Below are 25,000 nucleotides of genomic sequence, written 5' to 3'. Positions count from 1 at the left end.
GAACTCATCAGAGCCAACATCACTGAGCTAATGGCAGGGGGAGTGGACACGGTCAGTGTGGGTGTCTGTGTGTGTGGGTGTGTGTGTGTGTGTATGTGTGTGTGTATAAGTGTGTGTGTATGTGGTTGTGTGCGTCTGGTTGTGTGCGAGTCGTGTGTGTGTGTGTGCGTCTGGTTGTGTGTCTGGTTGTGTGTGTGTATGTGTGTGTGTATAAGTGTGTGTGTATGTGGTTGTGTGCGTCTGGTTGTGTGCGAGTAGTGTGTGTGTGCGTCTGGTTGTGTGCGAGTAGTGTGTGTGTGTGTGTGCGTCTGGTTGTGTGCGAGTCGTGTGTGTGTGTGTATGTGGTTGTGTGTGTCTGGTTGTGTGCGAGTAGTGTGTGTGTGTGTGTGCGTCTGGTTGTGTGCGAGTAGTGTGTGTGTGTGTATGTGGTTGTGTGCGTCTGGTTGTGTGCGAGTAGTGTGTGTGTGTGTATAGAACAGAGTAACCCCCCCATCCCCCGGGACCCCTGCCCCTCCAGACGGCCGTGCCGCTGCAGTTCGGTCTGTACGAGCTGGGCAGGAACCCCGAGGTTCAGGAGCGCGTCAGGCAGCAGGTGAGGGCCGCCTGGGCACAGGCTGATGGGCATGTCCACAAGGCCCTGCAGGGGGCGCCACTGCTGAAGGGCACCGTTAAGGAGATCCTCAGGTAAACCTCTTCACACCTGGTGTGCTGATGTTCACATGTCTAATGAACCCACAAGGTTATTGGAACAGACATAACAAGTTTTATAGACAACGACCCTGTTTGCAAAAGGCTTTTTTTTACACTGTGTAGAAATAATTTAGGTAAATAATGTATCATAATAATTCCCATCAGCCATTTTGCGGTTTCACTACAAAGGGTTAAAAGAGGAGCAAAATCTAAATAGATTCAGACAGGCAGGGAGGTGGACCCTCTGGTGTTCTGTTGAAACAGCCGGGAATTATTCTAATAGTTTTTGTTTTTTGTTTTTGTTTTATAGAAACATTGAGAATGAATGGCAGCTATGCATTGTATAATAACATGGTTTGTGTGTCTGTGTGTGTGTGCGTGTGTCTGTGTGTGTGTGTGTCTGTGTGTGTGTGTGTGTTGTTTAAGGTTATACCCAGTGGGGATCACTGTGCAACGGTATCCAATAAGAGACATTGTCCTCCAGAACTATCACATACCTGCTGGGGTAAGACTACACACACACACACACACTCACACTCCCAACTCCTTCTGAATCTAAACATCACGTATGTCAAGAAGATACTCCCCAAACCCCACTGCCTCACACTTTGACCAACCTCCTCACCTCCTCCTCACCTCCTCCCTCCTCAACTCCTCCTCCCTCCCTCCCTCCCTCCCTCCTCACCTCCTCCCTCCCTCCTCACCTCCCTCCTCACCTCTTCTTCTCTCCCTCCTCACCTCCTCCCTCCCTCCTCACCTCCTCCCTCCCTCCTCACCTCTTCTTCTCTCCCTCCTTACCTCCTCCCTCCCTCCTCACCTCCTCTTCTCTCCCTCCTCACCTCCTCCCTCCTCACCTCCTCCCTCCTCACCTCCTCTTCTCTCCCTCCTCACATCCTCCCTCCCTCCTCACCTCCTCTTCTCTCCCTCCTCACCTCCTCCCTCCCTCCTCACCTCCTCTTCTCTCCCTCCTCACCTCCTCCCTCCCTCCTCACCTCCTCTTCTCTCCCTCCTCACCTCCTCCCTCCCTCCTCCTCCTCCCTCTCCTCCAGACCCTGGTACAGGCATGTCTGTACCCTCTGGGTCGTAGCGGCGAGGTGTTCCAGGATCCTAAGCGCTTCGACCCTGGCCGCTGGGGGAGGGTGGCGGAGGGTGGCGGAGCCTCGACCCAGGGGGGCGGAGCCTCGACCCAGGGGGGAGGCGGGGGGACGGCGTTCCGCTCCCTGGCCTTCGGGTTCGGGGCACGGCAGTGTGTCGGCCGGCGGATCGCCGAGAACGAGATGCAGCTTGTGCTCATGCATGTGAGAGAGGGGATGGCGAGGGGGAGGGAGAGGGGAGGAGGGGAGGAGCAGGGGGGAGTATTTGGTGTTTAACTTAGTAGAACTAATCCTTGGGATTAAGTATTTGATTTTTCTGCCTTCCTCTCTCCCTCACCCCCCTCCCTCTCCCTCACCCTCCTCCCTCTCCTTCACCCCCCCTCCCTCTCCCTCACCCCCCTCCCTCTCTCTCACCCTCCTCCCTTTCCTTCACCCCCCCTCCCTCTCCCTCTCCCTCACCCCCCTCCCTCTCCCTCACCCCCCTCCCTCCCTCTCGCTCACCCCCCTCCCTCTCCCTCACCCCCCTCCCTCTCCCTCACCCTCCTCCCTCTCCTTCACCCCCCCTCCCTCTCCCTCACCCCCCTCCCTCTCCCTCACCCTCCTCCCTCTCCTTCACCCCCCCGACCCCTCTCCCTCATTCTCTCTCTCTAGATCCTGTTGAATTTCCGCCTCAGCGTGTCTTCATCAGAAGACATCAAAACCAAATACACCCTCATCCTCCAGCCAGAGACAACCCCCCACATTACCTTCAGCACACTCTGACACACACACACACACACACACACACACACACACACACACACACACACACACTCACACACACACACATAACAATCCATTCATCAGTTATTATGTGTTCAACAACAGCCTAATTTACTCAATACACTGATCATGTTCAAATGGAAAACATGTTGTCCATTAAAAAAATAGTTTATGTGATCTACGTGTTATTCTCTTTAGACCGTGTCCCATTGTGGATGTGTTTTTCGTAGATCGAGGTAAAGGGCCTGTCTGTTGTCTGATCATGTGTCATGTCTTCAGACGTTCTGTTTGTTTGGATGGTAGTGGCACATGTCTACCGCTCGGTGATGCTGCAGGTCTGACGGTCGGTCGGACACACCGATCTTAACACTGCAGCTACATCAGGTGTGCGTGTAGCGCAACAGCGTGACAACAGCAACGCTTACTTTTCCTGTTTCCCTGAAAATTAAAAGGTTTGTGTTTTTTTTCGTCTATACTCAAGACTCTCAACTTAAACAATGATTTTATTGATAATTGGTGCTACACCCATTCCTACCGTATAGCTTTTGATGTATTAAATAATACGCATGTAAAACTGTATTTGGTTTGTAAGCTCTTGTAAAAATAGCGACAGCATAGCAACCACATGCGGTCATTCAGACGCTTGACAAAAAATCTATTTCTGTGCTGCTGATGTTACAGAGGCTTTGGTATCGATCCGACAGGTTGAGGGGCACGCTGAGGCATGTTGACCTTTAGCCTATCAGCTACTGAGGTAATGATCATATAGTCTATATTGTCAAAATAAAAAGTAGGCCTATATTCATTACAACTGAACATACGACCTTCTTTGACCAACTGGCTATTAATCTGGGTTTGTGTTTTCTGAACTGGTCTAGGATTTTCAAGTTGTAGACTACATGTAACTTCAGAGAGCAGCAGGGTTATTAAACTAGAGTATGGAATTATGAAATGGACTAGTAGGCCTTCAGGTCAATATAGCATAGACTATGATTCATGATGCTATGCTGTTGAGTCGTATCGATTGAGCACCCCCAGGTTATTAAATAGAATATCACAAAGATCTGGACCCAGATGAGATGTTGATCGAATGTCAGCTTGCTCCCCAGTCAGGGGTTGAGTTGAGTATGTGTGTTCTCCTAACGGAGGCACAAAGGTCTGTTTGTCTTTTGGCTACTGATTTACACCCTCTGTCAGGTTGTGTGGGTGTGTGTGTGTATGCAAACGTGACCGTTGGATCTGACCCAGGTCCAGATTTTCCTGGCCGAGCACACACACACACACACACACGGCACAGTGTGTTACATTACGATGAGCTACAGGTTACTGTTGGTTGCAGTTATGCAAGAATGAACCATGAACATCCAGGAATCTAATGATTCAAGGAGCTTCACACCAGGGGTGCATGTTATCAGATTCTGAGCTAGGCCCTACTGCTAGTGCTGCTAGCGCCTGCTGTCGCAATGTCACCTAGCTACGCTTCAACTGCTTATCAGGAACACTACCGGGTGAAACAGAGAACTCAGACTGGAGTGTCTGCCTCACTGAGCCTGATCAGCTGATCAACGTCTTGCTGGCTTGTAGAAACACATGGAGATGGATGTTGTGTGTTACAAGATGCCACGCTTGCCTGTCGTGAGTGTTTGTGTTGGCTTGTCACCCACCCACTGTTGGTGCTGTGTGTTCACCCTGCTGAGAGACTGACTAGGCTGGGACACTGCCAGGCCCACGCACCAAATGACTGTGAAAAAGGGGAGGGGTTTAGGAGGAGAGGGGAGGAGTTTAGGAGGAGAGGGGTTTAGGAGGAGAGGGGAGGGGTTTAGGAGGAGGGGGAGGAGTTTAGGAGGAGAGGGGAGGAGTTTAGGAGGGGAGGAGAGGGGAGCCATGAGTGAAAGGATCATTGAGTTCACACTTTTTCTGAAGACCAGAGGACAGAAGAGGGTTGGTCTGACAGACAGACAAACAGGGTTGGTCTGACAGACAGCAGGATACAGCAGAAAAACAGAACGTTTTTAGGAAGCTCTCAAGCCAAGATGGGAGGTAAGTCAACGTATATTTAACCTGTAAAAGAGGGTTAACAGATCAAAATGTGTGTGTGTGTGCATGTGTGCTCACTGTAAGGTTGGTTGTGTCAACCAACTGTCAAAAGTTTTGTGTGTGTGTGATGTGTCAGAGGCTGATGTCAGTGTAAAAGTCAATGAGGTGTATAAGAGAGAGGCAGAACTGGGTCAGAGAGAGATGGGGAGAAGCCCTACAGAACAGACACACACACACACAGACGCACACACAGACACACACACCTAACACACACACACCTAACCTCAATAAAAGCCAAGAGGTCCCTTTTTCCTTGTCACATTCCCTGCTTTCTAGCTTCCTCTAGGAGTCCTCAGAGAGCAGCCCAGCTGTCCGTGAGGCAGACTGCCTCGGGGCAACACTCTCCCTGCCTCGCTCCTCTCTCATGGGGCCTGTTCAGTATTGACCCATCCATCACCACCTCCATCTCTCTACCGCCTCACCTTCTTCCCCCCCCCTCACCTCCCCACTTGCAGGCACTGTTGGTATTGACCTTGGATATCTCCATCTCCTCTATCCTCCTCCTCTTATCCCGCACATTAGAAAACCCCTCCTCCCTGTTATGAGAGAAACATCACGCTCGGATGACTGAGTTGTTATGTAGATGTGTTAGTAAAGCCCCACAGCACCCGTGTAGGGCACCTGGCAGAACACCAGAAATAGGAAAAGTCATCAAACCATTTGTGCATGCTGTACCGCCTTTCTCTCCTGTTCCCTGGGTTTGAATCCCTTCTGACTGGCGATGGTGTGGGGTCCCACGTCTATTTAAACAGACCTGAAGCCCTGGTGAGTGTTAGGGACACGTGTGTGAGGCCCCGGTTAGGTAACCCGGGGCAACAACCTCAGGTCGGAGATCGAACCAACAGGATGTGTTGCTGGGATCCGTTCTGTCGTCTTTTTGGAGGCTCAAGTGGCAGAGGTGGATGACCAATCACAGACCGCCACCCACCTCTGACCAATCACAGATCGCCACCCACCTCTGACCAATCACAGACTGCCACCCACCCCTGACCAATCACAGACCTCCACCCACCTCTGACCAATCACAGACCTCCCCCCACCTCTGTCCCATCACAGACATCCACCCACCTCTGACCAATCACAGACCTCCACCCACCTCTGACCCATCACAGACCTCCACCCACCTCTGACCCATCACAGACCTCCCCCCACCTCTGACCAATCACAGACCTCCCCCCACCTCTGACCAATCACAGACCTCCACCCACCTCTGACCAATCACAGACCTCTCCCCACCTTTGACCAATCACAGACCTCCACCCACCTCAGACCAATCACAGACCTCCACCCACCTCTGACCAATCACAGACCTCCCCCCACCTCTGACCAATCACAGACCTCCACCCACCTCTGACCAATCACAGACCTACCCCCACCTCTGACCAATCACAGACCTCCCCCCACCTCTGACCAATCACAGACCTCCACCCACCTCTGACCAATCACAGACCTACCCCCACCTCTGACCAATCACAGACCTCCCCCCACCTCTGACCAATCACAGACCTCCACCCACCTCTGACCAATCACAGACCTCCACCCACCTCTGACCAATCACAGACCTACCCCCACCTCTGAACAATCACAGACCTCCCCCCACCTCTGACCAATCACAGACCTCCACCCACCTCTGACCAATCACAGACCTCCCCCCACCTCTGACCAATGACAGACCGCCACCCATCCGCTTTGAACTCTTACCCTTTTGGGTTTCCATGTCTAAATTGTAACATTTTACGACCGCGACCTGCGAACAAAGGCTTCGCATCATGAAAACGTAGGCCTATACAGTACTGTATATAGTTCATGTTCCAGATATAGCATATCATATAGAGATCTATTTTCTTTTCTGGCTTGAAGTGTCTCATGGATGCAGAGTTGTGCTGGGCATTAACCGATTCCCTGCTTGTTTTCAAATGTCATTTAGTTGGCGTGTCAAAGCCTGTCTCCTGAGTGGTGTTCTGTGACACCAGTCCCCTGCCTGTCTCTCCTGAATGTCAGCGTGTTGCATGTTAACCTGCATGCCCTCACTCCTCTCCTGAATATCATCTGGCCTGCTGGGAGTCTTCATTCTCTCTCCCCTCCCCTAGCCCAGCTCTCTCTCCCCTCCCCTAGCCCAGCTCTCTCTCCCCTCCCCTATCCCAGCTCTCTCTCCTCTCCCCTAGCCCAGCTCTCTCTCCCCTCCCCTAGCCCAGCTCTCTCTCCTCTCTCCTATCCCAGCTCTCTCTCCCCTCCCCTAGCCCAGCTCTCTCTCCCCTCCCCTAGCCCAGCTCTCTCTCCCCTCCCCTAGCCCAGCTCTCTCTCCCCTCCCCTATCCCAGCTCTCTCTCCCCTCCCCTAGCCCAGCTCTCTCTCCCCTCCCCTAGCCCAGCTCTCTCTCCTCTCCCCTAGCCCAGCTCTCTCTCCTCTCTCCTATCCCAGCTCTCTCTCCCCTCCCCTAGCCCAGCTCTCTCTCCCCTCCCCTAGCCCAGCTCTCTCTCCCCTCCCCTAGCCCAGCTCTCTCTCCCCTCCCCTATCCCAGCTCTCTCTCCTCTCCCCTAGCCCAGCTCTCTCTCCCCTCCCCTAGCCCAGCTCTCTCTCCTCTCTCCTATCCCAGCTCTCTCTCCCCTCCCCTAGCCCAGCTCTCTCTCCCCTCCCCTAGCCCAGCTCTCTCTCCCCTCCCCTAGCCCAGCTCTCTCTCCCCTCCCCTATCCCAGCTCTCTCTCCTCTCCCCTAGCCCAGCTCTCTCTCCCCTCCCCTAGCCCAGCTCTCTCTCCCCTCCCCTAGCCCAGCTCTCTCTCCCCTCCCCTAGCCCAGCTCTCTCTCCCCTCCCCTAGCCCAGCTCTCTCTCCCCTCTCCTATCCCAGCTCTCTCTCCCCTCCCCTAGCCCAGCTCTCTCTCCCCTCCCCTAGCCCAGCTCTCTCTCCTCTCCCCTAGCCCAGCTCTCTCTCCTCCTCCGCTAGCCCAGCTCTCTCCCCTCCCCTAACCCAGCTCTCTCTCCCCTCCCCTAGCCCAGCTCTCTCTCCCCTCCCCTAGCCCAGCTCTCTCCCCTACCCTAGCCCAGCTCTCTCCTCTCCCCTAGCCCAGCTCTCTCTCCCCTCCCCTAGCCCAGCTCTCTCTCCCCTCCCCTAGCCCAGCTCTCTCTCCCCTCCCCTAGCCCAGCTCTCTCTCCCCTCCCCTATCCCAGCTCTCTCTCCTCTCCCCTAGCCCAGCTCTCTCTCCCCTCCCCTAGCCCAGCTCTCTCTCCCCTCCCCTAGCCCAGCTCTCTCTCCCCTCCCCTAGCCCAGCTCTCTCTCCCCTCCCCTAGCCCAGCTCTCTCTCCCCTCTCCTATCCCAGCTCTCTCTCCCCTCCCCTAGCCCAGCTCTCTCTCCCCTCCCCTAGCCCAGCTCTCTCTCCTCTCCCCTAGCCCAGCTCTCTCTCCTCCTCCGCTAGCCCAGCTCTCTCCCCTCCCCTAACCCAGCTCTCTCTCCCCTCCCCTAGCCCAGCTCTCTCTCCCCTCCCCTAGCCCAGCTCTCTCCCCTACCCTAGCCCAGCTCTCTCCTCTCCCCTAGCCCAGCTCTCTCTCCCCTCCCCTAGCCCAGCTCTCTCTCCCCTCCCCTAGCCCAGCTCTCTCTCCCCTCCCCTAGCCCAGCTCTCTCTCCCCTCCCCTAGCCCAGCTCTCTCTCCTCTCCCCTAGCCCAGCTCTCTCTCCCCTCCCCTAGCCCAGCTCTCTCTCCCCTCCCCTAGCCCAGCTCTCTCTCCCCTCCCCTAGCCCAGCTCTCTCTCCTCTCCCCTAGCCCAGCTCTCTCTCCTCCTCCGCTAGCCCAGCTCTCTCCCCTCCCCTAACCCAGCTCTCTCTCCCCTCCCCTAGCCCAGCTCTCTCTCCCCTCCCCTAGCCCAGCTCTCTCCCCTACCCTAGCCCAGCTCTCTCCTCTCCCCTAGCCCAGCTCTCTCCCCTCCCCTAGCCCAGCTCTCTCCCCTCCCCTAGCCCAGCTCTCTCCCCTCCCCTAGCCCAGCTCTCTCCTCTCCCCTAGCCCAGCTCTCTCCTCTCCCCTAGCCCAGCTCTCTCCCCTCCCCTAGCCCAGCTCTCTCCTCTCCCCTAGCCCAGCTCTCTCCTCTCCCCTAGCCCAGCTCTCTCCTCTCCCCTAGCCCAGCTCTCTCCCCTCCCCTAGCCCAGCTCTCTCCCCTACCCTAGCCCAGCTCTCTCCTCTCCCCTAGCCCAGCTCTCTCCCCTCCCCTAGCCCAGCTCTCTCTCCCCTCCCCTAGCCCAGCTCTCTCCCCTCCCCTAGCCCAGCTCTCTCCCCTCCCCTAGCCCAGCTCTCTCCTCTCCCCTAGCCCAGCTCTCTCTCCTCTCCCCTAGCCCAGCTCTCTCTCCTCTCCCCTAGCCCAGCTCTCTCTCCTCTCCCCTAGCCCAGCTCTCTCTCCTCTCCCCTAGCCCAGCTCTCTCTCCCCTCCCCTAGCCCAGCTCTCTCCCCTCCCCTAGCCCAGCTCTCTCTCCCCTCCCCTAGCCCAGCTCTCTCTCCCCTCCCCTAGCCCAGCTCTCTCTCCCCTCCCCTAGCCCAGCTCTCTCTCCCCTCCCCTAGCCCAGCTCTCTCTCCCCTCCCCTAGCCCAGCTCTCTCTCCTCTCCCCTAGCCCAGCTCTCTCTCCCCTCCCCTAGCCCAGCTCTCTCTCCCCTCCCCTAGCCCAGCTCTCTCTCCCCTCCCCTAGCCCAGCTCTCTCTCCCCTCCCCTAGCCCAGCTCTCTCTCCCCTCCCCTAGCCCAGCTCTCTCCCCTCCCCTAGCCCAGCTCTCTCTCCTCTCCCCTAGCCCAGCTCTCTCCCCTCCCCTAGCCCAGCTCTCTCTCCTCTCCCCTAGCCCAGCTCTCTCTCCTCTCCCCTAGCCCAGCTCTCTCTCCCCTCCCCTAGCCCAGCTCTCTCTCCCCTCCCCTAGCCCAGCTCTCTCTCCCCTCCCCTAGCCCAGCTCTCTCTCCCCTCCCCTAGCCCAGCTCTCTCTCCCCTCCCCTAGCCCAGCTCTCTCCCCTCCCCTAGCCCAGCTCTCTCTCCTCTCCCCTAGCCCAGCTCTCTCTCCTCTCCCCTAGCCCAGCTCTCTCCTCTCCCCTAGCCCAGCTCTCTCCCCTCCCCTAGCCCAGCTCTCTCTCCTCTCCCCTAGCCCAGCTCTCTCTCCCCTCCCCTAGCCCAGGCGGCTGTGGCCTCCTGCCACAGTCTTCAGCCTCCCCATGGAGATGCAGTTTCTGGGGGTTGTGTTGCCTGGCACACCCTGATCTTCTCCTGAGGTTTTGGTCGTGGAGATCTAGTCAGATGGTATTTGTATAGTCCTTCTTGTTTCAGAAGGCTTTACAGATCCACAGGATGATCTTGGTGGGACACACTTGGATGATGTCTAGTTGGGATCTATTATAGTCTAAGTGGGATTCACAATTATTCCCTGGGTTCTTAGCTAAAATACTGAGTAGATGCATAATGACTGCTCTCTTCTCTCTCTCCTCTCCTCTCTCTACTCTCTCTACTCTCCTCTTTTCGGTCTCCCTCCGCCTGGTGCTGCAGCTCGTCTCAGGCGCTACTCTGAGCTCATGACTCTTCCAGACTCCTTCATCCAACGCCAGCAGCTGGATGCTAGCATGGCCGACACCTTCCTGGAGCACCTGTGTCTGCTGGACATCGACCAGGAGCCAATCGTAGCCCGCAACACCAGCATCGTCTGCACCATTGGTGAGTTAAATGTCCAACCGGTGAGTCGGGATTGTGGCTCACCTGTCTGTCGCGGCAGAATGAGGGCGTTGTGGTGGAGATGCCCGCTAATATGTACAGTTGAAGGTTAGCTGTCTACCTGGCCAGACTCTGTATTGGTTGAGATGTTGCCCACTGACTGACATATTGATGAAGTGTCTGACGCATTCAGGTGCACACTTGTCAACAAATTGTGTTCGACCGCCTTCTCTCGCTGAATCACTGTCCCTCTCTTTCTCCCTCTGTTTCTTGATAACTGTCTTACTCTCTGTCTGTCTGTCTGTCTGTCTTACTCTCTGTCTGTCTGTCTTACTCTCTGTCTGTCTGACTGTCTTACTCTCTGTCTGTCTGTCTTACTCTCTGTCTGTCTGACTGTCTTAATCTCTGTCTGTCTGTCTGTCTTACTGTCTGTCTGTCTGTCTTACTCTCTGTCTCTCTGTCTTACTCTCTGTCTGTCTGTCTTACTCTCTGTCTGTCTGTCTTACTCTCTGTCTGTCTGTCTTACTCTCTCTGTCTTACTCTCTGTCTGTCTGTCTTACTCTCTGTCTGTCTGTCTTACTCTCTGTCTGACTGTCTTACTCTCTGTTTGTCTGTCTTACTCTCTGTCTGTCTGTCTTACTCTCTGTCTGTCTGTCTGTCTGTCTTACTCTCTGTCTGACTGTCTTACTCTCTGTCTGTCTGTCTTACTCTCTGTCTGTCTGTCTTACTCTCTGTCTGACTGTCTTACTCTCTGTCTGTCTGTCTTACTCTCTGTCTGTCTGTCTTACCCTCTCTGTCTTACTCTCTGTCTGGCTGTCTTACTCTCTGTCTCTGTCTTACTCTCTGTCTGTCTGTCTTACTCTCTGTCTGTCTGTCTTACTCTCTGTCTGGCTATCAGGCCCTGCGTCTCGTTCCATACCTAAACTACAGGAGATGGTGAAAGCAGGAATGAATATCGCTCGACTCAACTTCTCTCACGGAACTCATGAGGTGTGTGTGTGCGTCTCGCATAGGGATGCTGAACTGTTAACCGACAATACAAATGTTTACCGGTTAATTCTATCAGCTCGTCATTTCTACATTTTTAATCTTGACGGTTAATGGTCGTTAACGAGCGTCAGTTATCATAAAGTTTTTTTTCTTCAAAACTAGAATTAGTGTGCGTGTGTCCATGTGGTATCTTGCCTGTGTCTGAAAAAATGTGTCCCTGTTCCTCAGTACCATGGTGAGACTATCAAAAACATCAGGGAGGCTGTGGACACGATCACCTCCGACCCCTTGTACTACAGGCCCGTAGCCATCGCCCTCGATACAAAGGGTCCAGAAATCCGGACAGGTTTGGTAAAAGGGGTAAGTGAGCTAATGCTAACCAGCTAGCACGCTAACCAGCTATCACGCTAACGGCAACGGGAACAGCGTCAGACAGAGCTGGCCTTCAGCTGCTAACTCTAACCAGATGGCTTCAGACAGATAGCGGGTTCAGCAGAATGCTGTGTTATTTTTGCCAAATGTACCGGTTGAAGTCCATGTCACAAGATCCTGTCAAATGGTGGTTGTCATATGCAACCGGCTCTGTCAGTGTAACCGTTCTGGCAGTGCTCAGGATGATATACGTCTGTCATCCATGAATCAGGCTCTCCTGCCAACGGATGGCACAATATCAGAGAAAATCTAACCCAAATCAGAATTTTATACTGAAAGTGTAGTGTATCTGCCATAGTAAGACTGTGCGTGTGCGTGTGTAGAGTGCGGATAACGAGGTGCAGCTGGAGAAGGGGGCTCATGTGCGCGTGGTGACAGCGGAGGAGGAGAAGGACAGCACGGATGGGAAGGTGATCTGGGTGGACTACCCCAGCCTGCCCAGCGTCATCCAGCCTGGGGGGAGGATCTACATCGACGACGGCCTCATCGGCCTCAAAGTCCTGGAGACGGGTGATGCCTCTAGAAACACACACACACACACACACACAGGATCTTCCAGATCTACACACATCGAACAAAAGTTCATTTATGAAGCGCGTTTAAAAACAAGAAATGCTGTAACCAAAGTATATATTTACACCCACATCTACAAGCGGACACACGTATCTCGTCCCTGACTTACAATCTTCTAACCACCCTGTCATGTCTCCCCTCCCCGCCCCTCACCCCCCCCAGGCCCAGACTGGGTGGAGGCCGTGGTGGAGAGTGGGGCGGTGCTGGGGAGCCGTAAGGGGGTCAACCTACCGGGCTGTGACCTGCTGGGCATGCCTGCGGTCAGTGAGCGTGACGAGGGGGACCTGAGGTTCGGGGTGTCTCAGGGCGTGGACATCGTCTTCGCCAGCTTCATCCGCTCGGCGCAGGACGTGCGGGAGGTGCGGCGGGCGCTGGGGCCGATGGGGCGAGACATCAAGGTGGTCAGCAAGGTGGAGAGTAGACAGGGCGTGCAGAAGTGAGTCTGACGCGTGCCGTACACACACACACACGCATGCACACACACACACACAGACGTGTAACACAGCACGTTCAATATCAAACATAAAAAATGTAATAGAAAAACATGTCAACTGTCAAATGAATCCTGTATTGTTTACGGTGAGAAGTGTTCTGAATGAATAATTGACTTAGCTGGTAGCTGACCAGGGCAGCTGGGTCTGGGGTAGATCTGTGGTCACACTGACGGCCAGCAGCTACAGTCCTGACTCCTGACAGCTGCTGACCATTGATGGATGAGGACGTGTCAGTGATACTGTGTAGGATCAGAATGGTTCAGCCCAATGCTACAGCTCCGTGTGGCTAATACTGTGTAGGACCAGAATGGTTCAGCCCAATGCTACAGCTCCGTGTGGCTAATACTGTGGAGGACCAGAATGGTTCAGCCCAATGCTACAGCTCCGTGTGGCTAATACTGTGTAGGACCAGAATGGTTCAGCCCAATGCTACAGCTCCGTGTGGCTAATACTGTGGAGGACCAGAATGGTTCAGCCCAATGCTACAGCTCCGTGTGGCTAATACTGTGTAGGACCAGAATGGTTCAGCCCAATGCTACAGCTCCGTGTGGCTAATACTGTGTAGGATCAGAATGGTTCAGCCCAATGCTACAGCTCCGTGTGGCTAATACTGTGTAGGATCAGAATGGTTCAGCCCAATGCTACAGCTCCGTGTGGCTGTTTGGGTGAAACATGGCCAGTAGTGTTTTGTTAACTGGATGTAGATCATGTCTGCCCTTCATCCTCTATTTTCTCTTCTGTCCCGTTCTCTCTCTCTCGCTTTCCTTCGACCGCCCTTAACCCACGCTCATCTGCCCTGCTCTCTCTCTTCCTACTCTTTCTATCTTTATAACCCTAACCCCTCTTCCCTCCCCCCTCCCTCCCTCTCCACTCAGTTTTCAGGAGATCCTGGCTGAGAGTGATGGAGTGATGGTCGCCAGGGGCGACCTAGGGATAGAGATCCCCGCGGAGAAAGTCTTCATCGCTCAGAAGATGATGATTGGCCGCTGCAACTCCGCTGGCAAGCCTGTCATCTGTGCCACACAGGTCATACAGGACACACACACACATTTCAGAAATCAAATGTGTGCCTAAAATAGCCAATAGGGCATTTCTTATCTACTGCCCCTCTCCCACGCTGGCTCTTGCATAGATAGTAGGGGTGTAACGATACACTCAGCTCACGATTCGATATTTTGAACAATTACAATTTTTAATGAAACAAATTCAATTAACAGATTTTTTCCAAAACATTAAACATTAAACAATAGGATCAAACGGACGTCATATTGTAAAAATATTGCCATAACTCTACGATACATGTTGTATTGCGATATATTTTTCCACAATATATTGTTACACCCCTAATAGATAGTAGACAGCTTGGCCACACACACACACACACACACACACTGACCAAGTACACGTGTGCAAGCTGTTTGTCCACGACAGTTATATTTATACAAGCATGTTCTCTCACATACATTTACATTTAGTCATTTAGCAGACGCTCTTATCCAGAGCGACTTACAGTAAGTACAGGGACATTCCCCCGAGGCAAGTAGGGTGAAGTGCCTTGCCCGAGGACACAACGTCAGTTGGCATGACCGGGAATCGAACTGGCAACCTTCGGATTACTAGCCCGATTCCCTCACCGCTCAGCCACCTGACTCCCCACATACAAACACACGCAGGCTCCCCGAGCAGAGCTGAGTCACAGGGCTGTATGTTCATGCTACAGCTGCTGACTCTGGCTGACAGCATAGGAGCAGGTTAGTCAGAACACACACACATTATACAGTGCAGTACACACACACACCGACAGAGAGAAGGACATGAAAATACAAACACACAGAACTAGAGTCTTTGGCATGGAGGACGTTGAACATCCGTAAGCACAAACACACACACGCTCACACGCTCTATCTCAAGTCTGCTTCCTCCCCCGATGCTGGCTACACATCATCATGTCTCCACATGTTGGTATTCCACTCACAGCCCTCCTCTGATTGCTCACTTAAATCCTCTTCTTCTCCCCTCAGTCCCCCCTGTCACATGCATTCTTCTTCTCTGGTGTTGGGTCGTACAGTCCCCCCTGTCACATGCATTCTTCTTCTCTGGTGTTGGGTCGTACAGTCCCCCCTGTCACATGCATTCTTCTTCTCTGGTGTTGGGTCGTACAGTCCCCCCTGTCACATGCATTCTTCTTCTCTGGTGTTGGGTCGTACAGTCCCCCCTGTCACATGCATTCTTCTTCTCTGGTGTTGGGTCGTACAGTCCCCCCTGTCACATGCATTCTTCTTCTCTGGTGTTGGGTTGTACAGTCCCCCCTGTCACATGCATTCTTCTTCTCTGGTGTTGGGTCACATGCATTCTTCTTCTCTGGTGTTGGGTCGTACCTCTCTTCCTTCTCTTGGGGGGGAGTATGTCTCTACTTCTTCTGTATTTCTTCCCCTCTTAGCCTCCTCTATCGCATCACTCTTTTTCCCCTCTTAATGACAACACACATCCTGAACCCCCGGGGGGTTTCTGTTATTCTTATGCTGCATGTGTGTGTGTGTGGTTGTGTGTGTGTGTGTGTGTGTGTGTGGTTGTGTGTGTGTGTGTGTGTGTGTGTGTGGTTGTGTGTGTGTGTGTGTGTGTGTGTGTGTGTGTAGATGTTGGAGAGCATGGTGTCTCACCCCCGGCCCACCAGAGCAGAGGGCAGCGACGTAGCCAACGCTGTGTTGGATGGAGCCGACTGTGTCATGCTGTCTGGAGAAACCGCCAAAGGACTGTTCCCTGTGAAGGCTGTTGCCATGATGCACTCTGTGAGTGTGTGTGTGTGGTTGTGTGTGTGGAGGGGGAGGGCAGACTGTCACTGTATTTAGTTTCATATTTTTGGTGAATATTATTCTGTTCTTACTTTCTCTCCCTCTCCTCTCATCTATCTGCTCATATCCACACATATACCTACTGTCTTCTGGTATCTGCCTTTCTCTATCTCTGCCTCGTTTACTCTCTCTCTCTCTCTCTCTCTCTCTCTCTCTCTCTCTCTCTCTCTCTCTCTCTCTCTCTCTCTCTCTCTCTCTCTCTCTCTCTCTCTCTCTCTCTCTCTCTCTCTCTCTCTCTCTCTCTCTCTCTCTCTCTCTCTCTCTCTCTCTCTCTCACTCACACACACACACACACAGATCTGCCGAGAGGCGGAGGCAGCCAACTTTCATCAGCAGTTATTTGAGGAGCTTCGTCGTTTGACCCCACTGTCCTCTGACCCTACAGAGGTCACAGCCATCGGAGCCGTGGAGTCCTCCTTCAAGTGCTGTGCAGGAGCCATCATCGTCCTCACCACCTCCGGCAGTACGGTCACACTGTCCTCCACATCTGACAGCTGTAATACACACACAGTCATGTACACTACACACACGTCAACCTCACAACTCTCCAATCCTCTCTCTGTCTCTCTCTCCCTCTCTCAGGTCTGGTCATCTCCTGTCCAGGTACCGCCCTCGTTGCCCCATCATTGCTGTAACCAGGAATCCCCAGGTGATGTAACTTCCTCTAGCACAGTAGGATGACAGTGTAACTTCCTGTAGTACAGTATGATGACAGTGTAACTTCCTGTAGCACAGTAGGATGACAGTGTAACTTCCAGTAGCACAGTAGGATGACAGTGTAACTTCCTGTAGTACAGTAGGATGACAGTGTAACTTCCTGTAGTACAATATGATGACCGTGTAACTTCCTGTAGGACAGTATGGCGACAGTGTAACTTCCTGTAGGACAGTATGGTGACAGTGTAACTTCCTGTAGTACAGTAGGATGACAGTGTAACTTCCTGTAGTACAATATGATGACCGTGTAACTTCCTGTAGGACAGTATGGCGACAGTGTAACTTCCTGTAGGACAGTGTAACTTCCTTTAGGACTGTATGGTGAAAGTATAACTTCCTGTAGGACAGTAGGATGACAGTGTAACTTCCTGTAGTACAATATGATGACCGTGTAACTTCCTGTAGGACAGTATGGCGACAGTGTAACTTCCTGTAGGACAGTGTAACTTCCTTTAGGACTGTATGGTGAAAGTATAACTTCCTGTAGGACAGTATGACGACAGTATAACTTCCTGTAGGACAGTATAACTTCCTGTAGGACAGTATGGTGACAGTGTAACTTCCTGTAGGACTGTGTAACTTCCTGTAGGACAGTATGACGACAGTATAACTTCCTGTAGGACAGTGTTACTTCCTGTAGGACAGCGTGTTGACAGTGTAACTTCCTGTAGGACAGTGTAACTTCCTGTAGGACAGTATGACGATAGTATAACTTCCTGTAGGACAGTGTAACTTCCTGTAGGACAGTGTGGTGACAGTAGACCGTCCGCTGACAGGTGGCTCGCCAGTCCCAGCTGCTGAGGGGCGTGTTCCCGGTGCTGTATCACCCTCTGCCCGCGCCCGTCTGGGCGGACGACCTGGACAACAGAGTCTCCTTCGGCATGGACATAGGTCAGCTAGTGTGTGTGTGTGTGTGTGTGTGTGCGCGCGTGTGTGTTGTGTCTGCTTGGGTTCATTAGTCGTACGAGACATATTCATGATTCTCTATGCTGTCTGATTCAGACTTGTCCCTCGCTCTCTTTGTCGCCCTCTGTAGGAAAGGCAAGGGGGTTCTTCAAGTCAGGAGACATGGTGATTGTGGTGACGGGATGGATCCCTGGCTCGGGACACACTAACATCATGAGGGCTGTCAATGTGCCCTAAATACGCTGCTGCTATTGGACACTGTGACTAACGGACAAACAAACCAACCAATGACAGAGTGATCATCCGTCACCACGGTAGCACTACTCACCAGAAGGCTCTAGTGTGCCTTAAACAGATAAAGGAGAATATATTCCCAAAAGCCTGTGACTACCACGTTTAATGCCAGTGACAGTCTCTACTCTATACTTGTTTGTTGATCAGAGAGGCACTGACTCCGTCCAAATAAAAGATTAAGCATAATATTTAGTTTTGTGTGTGTGTATCTATAATGATATAGGAAATTTCCAACAGAAAAATCTTCTGGGGACCTTTCTCTTGAAGTTTATTATTTAAATGAACTGAGATACGAATAATAACCTTTCTTTGTTTGGCGATTGTCACCAGTAATATATCATGAGGAGATAAGCCCATGAAATGGACCAATGTCATCTCCATCTTGAGTAAAGGAGTTCTATATCAACATGAGATGATGTCCCAGTTCCATCCCTTATTACCGGAGGAACCTTGTTTTGTCAACTGAGATGACCCAGATGTGCTCAGTGTCTGTTAGCCTGTAAACTAATTAACTGTATCTGCTTGGTTTCGCACTCTCTCTGTATGTCTCTCTGTGCCTCTCTCTCTCTCTCTCTCTCTCTCTCTCTCTCTCTCTCTCTCTCTCTCTCTCTCTCTCTCTCTCTCTCTCTGTGTCTCTCTCTCACTCGTTCCCACATGTGCATGTAACATCCTATTTCATTCGCTTTACTTCCTTAACGTGTCCTTTCCACCTCTGTCGCACGCCCTCTCTCCCCCATTTCATTCCTTCCTTCACGTAATTCCCTAGTTGTATTGGCAAAAGGGGAGGATGACGCGCCACCATACCTGCTGCTGCTTGCGTGACAGACTGGCGCCGCCTGAGCATGCGGCCTTGGAGAAGGATGATGATGCTGCTGCCATGGCAACAAGCCGATTAGATTCAGACCTTTGTCAATTATTTATTTAATATTTTCATGTGCTACAGTTCGCATGGGGAAGGGCTTATTGTCGAAGCAGGACTAAGAATCGAGTCGTCTTCGGACTTGTGCGACTTGTCTTCGAGAATCGCTCAACAAGTCATTTGACAAAAGTGGGCTTTCGTTGGAGTGCACGGTGTTGCTTGATGTCACGTTGATTTGGACAAATATCTAGAACTCTAAGGCAAAAACTGTAGATTTAAATGAAACAAAAAGAAGTCACTCTGTGGGGCGTCTTGCCTGTCACGGGAAGCATCGTTCAAAGCTGACAGACGCCTAAACTGCAGGTCAGCGGAAATAACAAAGACCCAGCGACTGACTGTTGAGAGTCTGTAAGATACTTGCCCAGGTTGCGGCTGGATTCGTGTTATTAGCATGCAGCAACCTATGGAACATTATTGCCGCCTGGTCTCGTGTTTGAGCGCTCCGGCTCCGGTGACTAGAATGATCATTCAAGCGCGTGTCTTCCATGTTTTGCCGTTCGGACGTTTCATGTTTCGTAGGTGATTATTCAGAATAATATTTGGCGTGTCAACTTATTTGTGTCCGTTTATTCTCTTATTTAGTCTTGTCATGTGTGCGTGCGCCTGGCTGTGAGCGTGTGTCTGTGTGAATCAGCGCGCTTCTTGAGTGAACCCGTGTGTGTGTCCCGACTATCGGCTGGAAATCCATCCGTTCTGATGAGCTCAAGTGTCCTTGTCATTCATCCTCAGACGAATGTATCCAAAACTACCGGCTCTCCACTTGTCAAAATCGTAAAACGTAAAATGAGATATGTTTAGGCTACTACATAACATAAAGTGAACGGCTTCGACATCGATATTGAGGTTGCTGAGCGATTAATAAAAAGCGCCGAGCACAATTGAAGCGTACACTCTTGAGACGGGGAATTCGGTGCCAGTATGCCCGGCGCTGGAGCGCTGAGGGCGGCGGTGGGAGGAGTGAAAGGGCCTCGGGCGGAGAGCGACGTTCCAAGGACAAAAAAGGAGGAATGATTTATAAATGTCGATGAGGACATACGAGTGAAGGAAAGGAGGATAAAGAGAATCGATTGCTGTTTTATTTGCGGGGTTTAAGGGATTTTAGCGCCGTAAGTGGCCATCTCCAAGGGCACGATGTACACGTCGGTAGCGGGAGGGCGGAGAGAGCGAGCTATCAGCCGGCCGCGACCGTTAGAGATGGAGAGAACACTCCGCTAGGAACAGAACGTGACCTCACGTTTTCTTCTAGAATTTCTTATTTTCCTTTTTACCGTTGGTAGTATAACCTCTATACTTAACAGGGACAGATTCAACCGTAATTTTTTTTAAGGAGGGGGTAACACTTTCCAACTGCCCTCCCCTCACCCCTCTCTCCCTCTTCTGGGATGGATGGGGTGGTGGGAGGCGTAGGGGGGTCCGTGGGGGTCAGTGGGGGGGACAGTCGCTCTGGTCGTACCAGCGGGGACAGTAAGCGGCGCAGTAAGGGTAGCTTGCCCTCCCTGGGGTACCGCCTGTCCCAGGCCTCCCTGGAGGGGGACCGGGGGCCCGGGGGGTGCAGACGGCTCTGCCTCGGGGAGTCGCCGCCGCCGCCCGTCCATCATGAGCTCAACCAGGGACGGCCTCCCCTCTCCGCCCGGCCGGCAACCCCAGCACCCCCATCCCCCTGCCCCCGCCCCCGGCCTCCTCCGCCCAGCCCCGGTCGGTGGGCTTCGCCTCGTCGCGGGCCGCCTTGGCCTCCACCTCCTCCTCCACCGGCACTGGGGTGGTCGTCGTGGCGACGGGCCCAGAGACCACCACGACCACGGCGTGCAACACCACGGCCGGGACGCCGGACATGGGAGGCCTGTACGGGGGGGAGGGCTTCGGCATGGGGCTGGACGGGGAGGACTACAGCTACTCCAACCAGAGCACCTTCATCCAGAGGCAGTTTGGAGCCATGCTGCAACCAGGGGTCAACAAGTTCAGCCTGAGGATGTTCGGATCCCACAAGGCCGTGGCTCTGGAGCAGGAGAGACTGAAATCAGCCGGGGTCTGGATCATACACCCTACAGCGACTTCAGGTACGGATCACACACCCTCCTTCTGCGCTGCCAGGTCACGTCAGGTGGGAGGGAGGAGGAGGGGCGGGCGGGGCTGGAGAGGAGAGGGAAGGGGGATGAGGGGGAGGACAGGGGTGACGTGGGAAAGGTGGGGGTTGAGGAGGAGTGATGGGAGCCAGGCCCGGGGAGGAGAGGAGGGGTGGGTGGAGCTGGTTAGAGGGAGAAGAGGATGAACTGAATAGGATGGTCAGTGTGCAGAGAGGCAGAGGGTGCATGATTAAACATTACTATCGTGATGTCCACTGTAGTGATGGAGGAGATTGGGGGAGATAATTGTGTGAGTCAGGAGAGGGAGGAACAAGGACAGAGACAAAGAGAACTGAGGACAGAGGGAGAGGGAGGGGGGGAGAGGGGGGAGAGGGGGAGAGAGAGAGAGGTGAGAGGGAGAGGAGAGAGGGAGGGGGGAGAGGGAGGGAGAGGGAGGGGGGGAGAGAGGGAGGGAGGAGAGAGGGAGGGAGGGGGGAGAGAGGAGAGAGGGAGAGAGAGAGATGAGACAGAGAGAGAGGGAGGGAGAGGTAGGGAGGGAGAGAGGGGGAGAAAGAGAGAGAGAGAGAGGGAGAGAGAGAGAGAGAGAGAGAGAGAGAGAGAGAGAGAGAGAGAGAGAGAGAGAGAGAAAGAGAGAGTGACAGAGATGAGCAGTAGCATGTTATTCACCCTTAATCTTAACCTCATGGACCCTGTGAAGGAAAACAGAAGGAATGGAAAACCAGGTGGGAGGGAGAGAGAGATGGGCGGGGGGAGACAGGACAGAGAGAGGTGAGACAGAAAATGATCATGGAATGAAAACTAGACAGATGATAGATGATGAGCTCTAGGGAGCAGGTGAGTGATAGGAGAGGAAGAGCAGTTTTCCATATCAATGAGGAAACATAGTGTGCATTCCAATAATGTGGAGGATGTTTCTGACAAGGCTCCTTCTTCAGGTCATGTCTACTGATGAAGGGTGTAAGTCCCTGAGGAGAGGGGCGATGATAACCATGTATGACCAGCCTGCTGAAACCTCATGTTCTCTGCACCCCTGTCAAGCTTGTGTAATGGAGGTTAGGCTATGGATGCAGTTTGTGTACAGTGAGTGAACCAGGCATAGCGACCCCTGCTGGTCACTTGATGTCCCTGGCCTCTTTCTCTATTATAAACACAGTCTAAAAATAGACTTTCACAACATTGTCTCTAATAATGAAGTATGGATTTATGTGATTTCAAGCTAGGTGCTGGTAGCTTCTCCGGGCTCTTCCGTAACAGTGTGGGGAAGGTTTCTTTAAGGTCCTTTTATTTCAGCTGGTGTCCATGCTCTGTAGTTGCTGAGGGAGAGGATGGATCCTCTACTTGCGGGGTGATTTGGGGACTGTCAGCTTCACCAGAAGGCCCTTCATGCTCAGTGAGCTCAGGTTGCAGCTCTGGCATGGTAGTACTCTCTAGACAGGCAGCAGGAACAATGGAGGACTTGATCCCCAGGCTCCTGGCCCACTTCTCTTCCATTTCAATCCCACACAAACGCAGGCACACACACACACACAAACGCAGGCACACACACACACACAAACGCAGGCACACACACACACACAGTAATAATTCACCCTCATACATACACACGGAGACAGACAATGGCGTTTACTCAAGAGGAACTGAGTGTCATAATTTGCAATATGTCACTTTGATGGATCCAGTCTAGCAGGATGTTCCTAAAGTCTCAGGCGATCAGATGAGGATGGATGGATGAAGGGATGGAGGGAAGAGGGGGGGTCACTCATTAGATTTCCAGCCTGGTGTCCATACTTAGTTACATTCCCTCATGACATAATATGTAAATGACCACAATTACTCTGTCTCGAGTCTCACAATTGAATCTTAATTAATTATGAATCATATTCTAAATTATGCACGCAATGTATGCATTATGCATAATTTAGCCATCTAACCTTTCTATGGAGAGTTTTGTACTTTGAGGGAGCGGCCGAGATAGGCAGAAAAAAGAGAGAGAAGGAGAGACGGGGGGATGAAGGAGAGATGAGAGAAAGAGGAGAGCGAGGATGAGACAGAGACGAGGGAGCAGGAAGAGAAAGAGATTAGTCTGTGTGTTTTGTCCTAAAGTTGACCTTGGTCTCTAGAGGCTGTGTCTCTGGAGTGTGTGTGTGTCTGTGTGTGTGTGTGTGTCTGTGTGTGTATATGAATGTGTGTGTTTAGGGTCTGGAGATAAGCTCCCAAACTCTTCACCTCATTATCAGGAAGACGAGTCCCCTGAATGTTCTAGAATGTGTAATGAAAAACAAAGGTGGATGAAGAGAGAGAGACAGAGGTGAGCAGAGAGGAAGGAGAGAGAGAGAGAGAGAGGGAGGTGAGCAGAGAGGAAGGAGAGAGAGAAAGAGGGAGAGAGGAAGGAGAGAGAGTGAGAGTGAGAGAGAGAGAGAGAGGTGAGCAGAGAGGAAGGAGAGAGAGAGAGAGGGAGGTGAGCAGAGAGGAAGGAGAGAGAGAGAGAGAGGTGAGCAGAGAGGAAGGAGAGAGAGAGAGAGAGAGAGAGGAAGGGAGCAGAGAGGTAGGAGAGAAGAGAGAGGCAGACGGAGGTGAGCGCAGAGAGGAAGGAGAGAGAGAGAGAGAGAGAGAGGAGAGAGAAGAGAGAGAGAGAGAGAGAGGGGTGAGCAGAGAGGAAGGAGAGAGAGAGAGACAGTGGTGAGCGCAGAGAGGAAGGAGAGAGAGAGAGAGAGAGAGAGAGAGAGAGAGAGAGAGAGGGAGGTGAGCAGAGGGGAAGGAGAGAGAGAGAGGCAGACGGAGGTGAGCGCAGAGGAAGGAGAGAGAGAGAGAGAGAGAGAGGGGTGAGCAGAGGGGAAGGAGAGAGAGAGAGGCAGACGGAGGTGAGCGCAGAGAGGAAGGAGAGAGAGAGAGGCAGACCGAGGTGAGCTCAGAGGAGGAAGGAGAAAGAGAGAGAGAGGCAGACGGAGGTGAGCGCAGAGAGGAAAGAGAGGAGCGGGGGAAACAGAGGGAGGTGCAGGAGAGCGAGGCACCGAAGAGAGGACGTTCTTGCTTTCATAACTCCTCATTTTCTGATTATATTTCTGATTATAATATTCCCTCTATTCCATGGTATTAAATGTTTGATTTAAATCCCGTTGATTGCCCTGCTGTCTACTGGCTGTCCACCTGTTTAGCATGCAGAGTCGGGGTCCACTTTTATACTTGGAGCAGGGAAGCCATTCCAGGATACAGGATGGAAACGGCTTCTAATACTTACAAGATGCTCAAGTTCTAAAAATGGATTCCATTTTAACACCTGAGTGGTTTAAATGGAAAACGGCCTGAGCCTAATCGAACCTGAGAGTGGAATTAGAGGTAGTTTGTAGGTGAATGTGTGGTGTTGATGTTTACGTGTGTGTGTGTGTGTGTGTGTGTGAGGACTTGTATCCATGCAGGTCTGTGAGTGTGTGTGCTCCTAGTTACCTTACGTCACCTCAAAACAAAAAACAAAAGCCCTTCCGTGTGACATCCAGCCCTGACCTCAGCTTGTTAGAGGCCTTGTTCCTGTTCGTGGAGACAAAAAACTGCCGATATCAGTTGACACATTCCTGAGTGCACGCTGGCTGGTATTGCCTGGAGACTGATGGAGGTTTGTTGACGCTGTCCTCTCTCTCAGGACTGCTCTGCTCTGTCACCTCTTGCTCAGCACATTTCCACTCCAGCCTTTTACAAGTGCCTAAGTGCCTGAATGAGAGAGAGATAGTCTGTTATCAAACGTAAAAACATGTGCTATCAATGGAGGTTAGTCTACCCTTCATTTATCTCTCTGAAAGAATAACTGGCAGACAAGACGGAGCTGAGTGTGTAGTGGGGACTGATAGAGGCGTCTCCAGTGTGTTTGTGTGTGTGTGTGGTCTGAGGACAGAGACAGACAGATCAGTGAGAGACACGAGCAGTTCATAGGCAGTGTGATATGATGTGATTTATGGATTTGCTCTCCATAGAACACTCCGTCCTGGGGCACTGGGGTGGTCTCCCCTGTGTGGGTCTATCTACATTAAACCTTATTAAAGAAACTGAGTTTAAATGTTCTTTGTATAAATAAAATGTTATTTAAACAACATCACATACTATGAATGGTAAGAGTGAAGAGTGTGTGTGTCAGTTATCTTAACGCATCATCTTTGCCTCTCTAACAACCCGCCATGGATCGGGCCATGTGATCTAAAAACTCAATAGCATCGACCTGCGAGCTTGAATAACTAGAGACTCCCACTGAGGAAAGGGGCAGGGAAGGAAAAAGGAGAGAAAGATGTGGACAGAAAGAGGAAGCACAAGGGGATAAGACAGGCACGCTAGGCACTAGACTACGAAATAACATTTTACAACAGATGGGAGTGAAAACACAGACATCAAGCCGTGCACACATGTTCTTCACATGTTCTTCTTTAACTAGCAGGGACTCGTTAAGA

At 52.3% G+C, this 25,000-nt stretch overlaps 3 protein-coding genes across 5 annotated transcripts in view; all 3 read left to right on the top strand.

The window, feature by feature from the left end:
* Positions 1–2,721, top strand: part of LOC134023661 (cytochrome P450 11B, mitochondrial) — a 6,947-nt gene extending 4,226 nt beyond the window's left edge. The window contains exons 5-9 of the mRNA XM_062465945.1: positions 1–51; positions 518–684; positions 1,117–1,195; positions 1,740–1,988; positions 2,436–2,721. The exon at positions 1–51 is cut by the window's left edge and continues 134 nt beyond it. Coding sequence (XP_062321929.1) covers positions 1–51; positions 518–684; positions 1,117–1,195; positions 1,740–1,988; positions 2,436–2,546 — 657 coding nt within the window. The 3' untranslated portion in view covers positions 2,547–2,721. The remainder of the gene's footprint in view (positions 52–517; positions 685–1,116; positions 1,196–1,739; positions 1,989–2,435) is intronic.
* Positions 2,722–2,867: 146 nt separating this feature from the next.
* Positions 2,868–17,746, top strand: pklr (pyruvate kinase L/R). Of its 3 annotated transcripts, XM_062465943.1 has the most exons (12): positions 4,510–4,586; positions 10,145–10,309; positions 11,205–11,296; positions 11,525–11,656; positions 12,052–12,238; positions 12,464–12,737; positions 13,671–13,821; positions 15,432–15,584; positions 15,945–16,108; positions 16,227–16,296; positions 17,141–17,255; positions 17,401–17,746. In XM_062465943.1, exons 1-12 carry the CDS (start codon positions 4,580–4,582, stop codon positions 17,505–17,507), a joined length of 1,617 nt encoding a protein of 538 aa, XP_062321927.1. In that variant the 5' UTR covers positions 4,510–4,579; the 3' UTR covers positions 17,508–17,746. The 3 variants fall into 3 exon arrangements, with proteins under 3 accessions (XP_062321926.1, XP_062321927.1, XP_062321925.1); XM_062465942.1 differs by lacking the exon at positions 4,510–4,586 and adding an exon at positions 2,868–2,998 and having other exon boundaries at positions 15,945–16,296; XM_062465941.1 differs by having other exon boundaries at positions 15,945–16,296.
* A 2,119-nt stretch (positions 17,747–19,865) lies between these two features.
* Positions 19,866–25,000, top strand: part of LOC134023768 (potassium/sodium hyperpolarization-activated cyclic nucleotide-gated channel 2-like) — a 14,902-nt gene continuing 9,767 nt past the window's right edge. Inside the window, 4 exon segments of the mRNA XM_062466132.1 lie at positions 19,866–20,021; positions 20,023–20,103; positions 20,105–20,522; positions 20,525–20,540. Coding sequence (XP_062322116.1) covers positions 19,866–20,021; positions 20,023–20,103; positions 20,105–20,522; positions 20,525–20,540 — 671 coding nt within the window.

Source organism: Osmerus eperlanus, chromosome 7, assembly GCF_963692335.1.
Source record: "Osmerus eperlanus chromosome 7, fOsmEpe2.1, whole genome shotgun sequence".
Taxonomy (NCBI): Eukaryota; Metazoa; Chordata; class Actinopteri; order Osmeriformes; family Osmeridae; genus Osmerus; species Osmerus eperlanus.
This window is presented reverse-complemented; position numbering and strand designations above follow the sequence as displayed.

What these genes read in the sequence shown, in the direction of transcription:
- pklr (XM_062465941.1), top strand. An exon ending in CTGTTGCCATGATGCACTCT is followed by an intron (nt 15,585 to 15,944) that starts GTGAGTGTGTGT and finishes ACACACACACAG; the next exon opens with ATCTGCCGAGAGGCGGAGGC. An exon ending in CTGTAACCAGGAATCCCCAG is followed by an intron (nt 16,297 to 17,140) that starts GTGATGTAACTT and finishes GTCCGCTGACAG; the next exon opens with GTGGCTCGCCAGTCCCAGCT.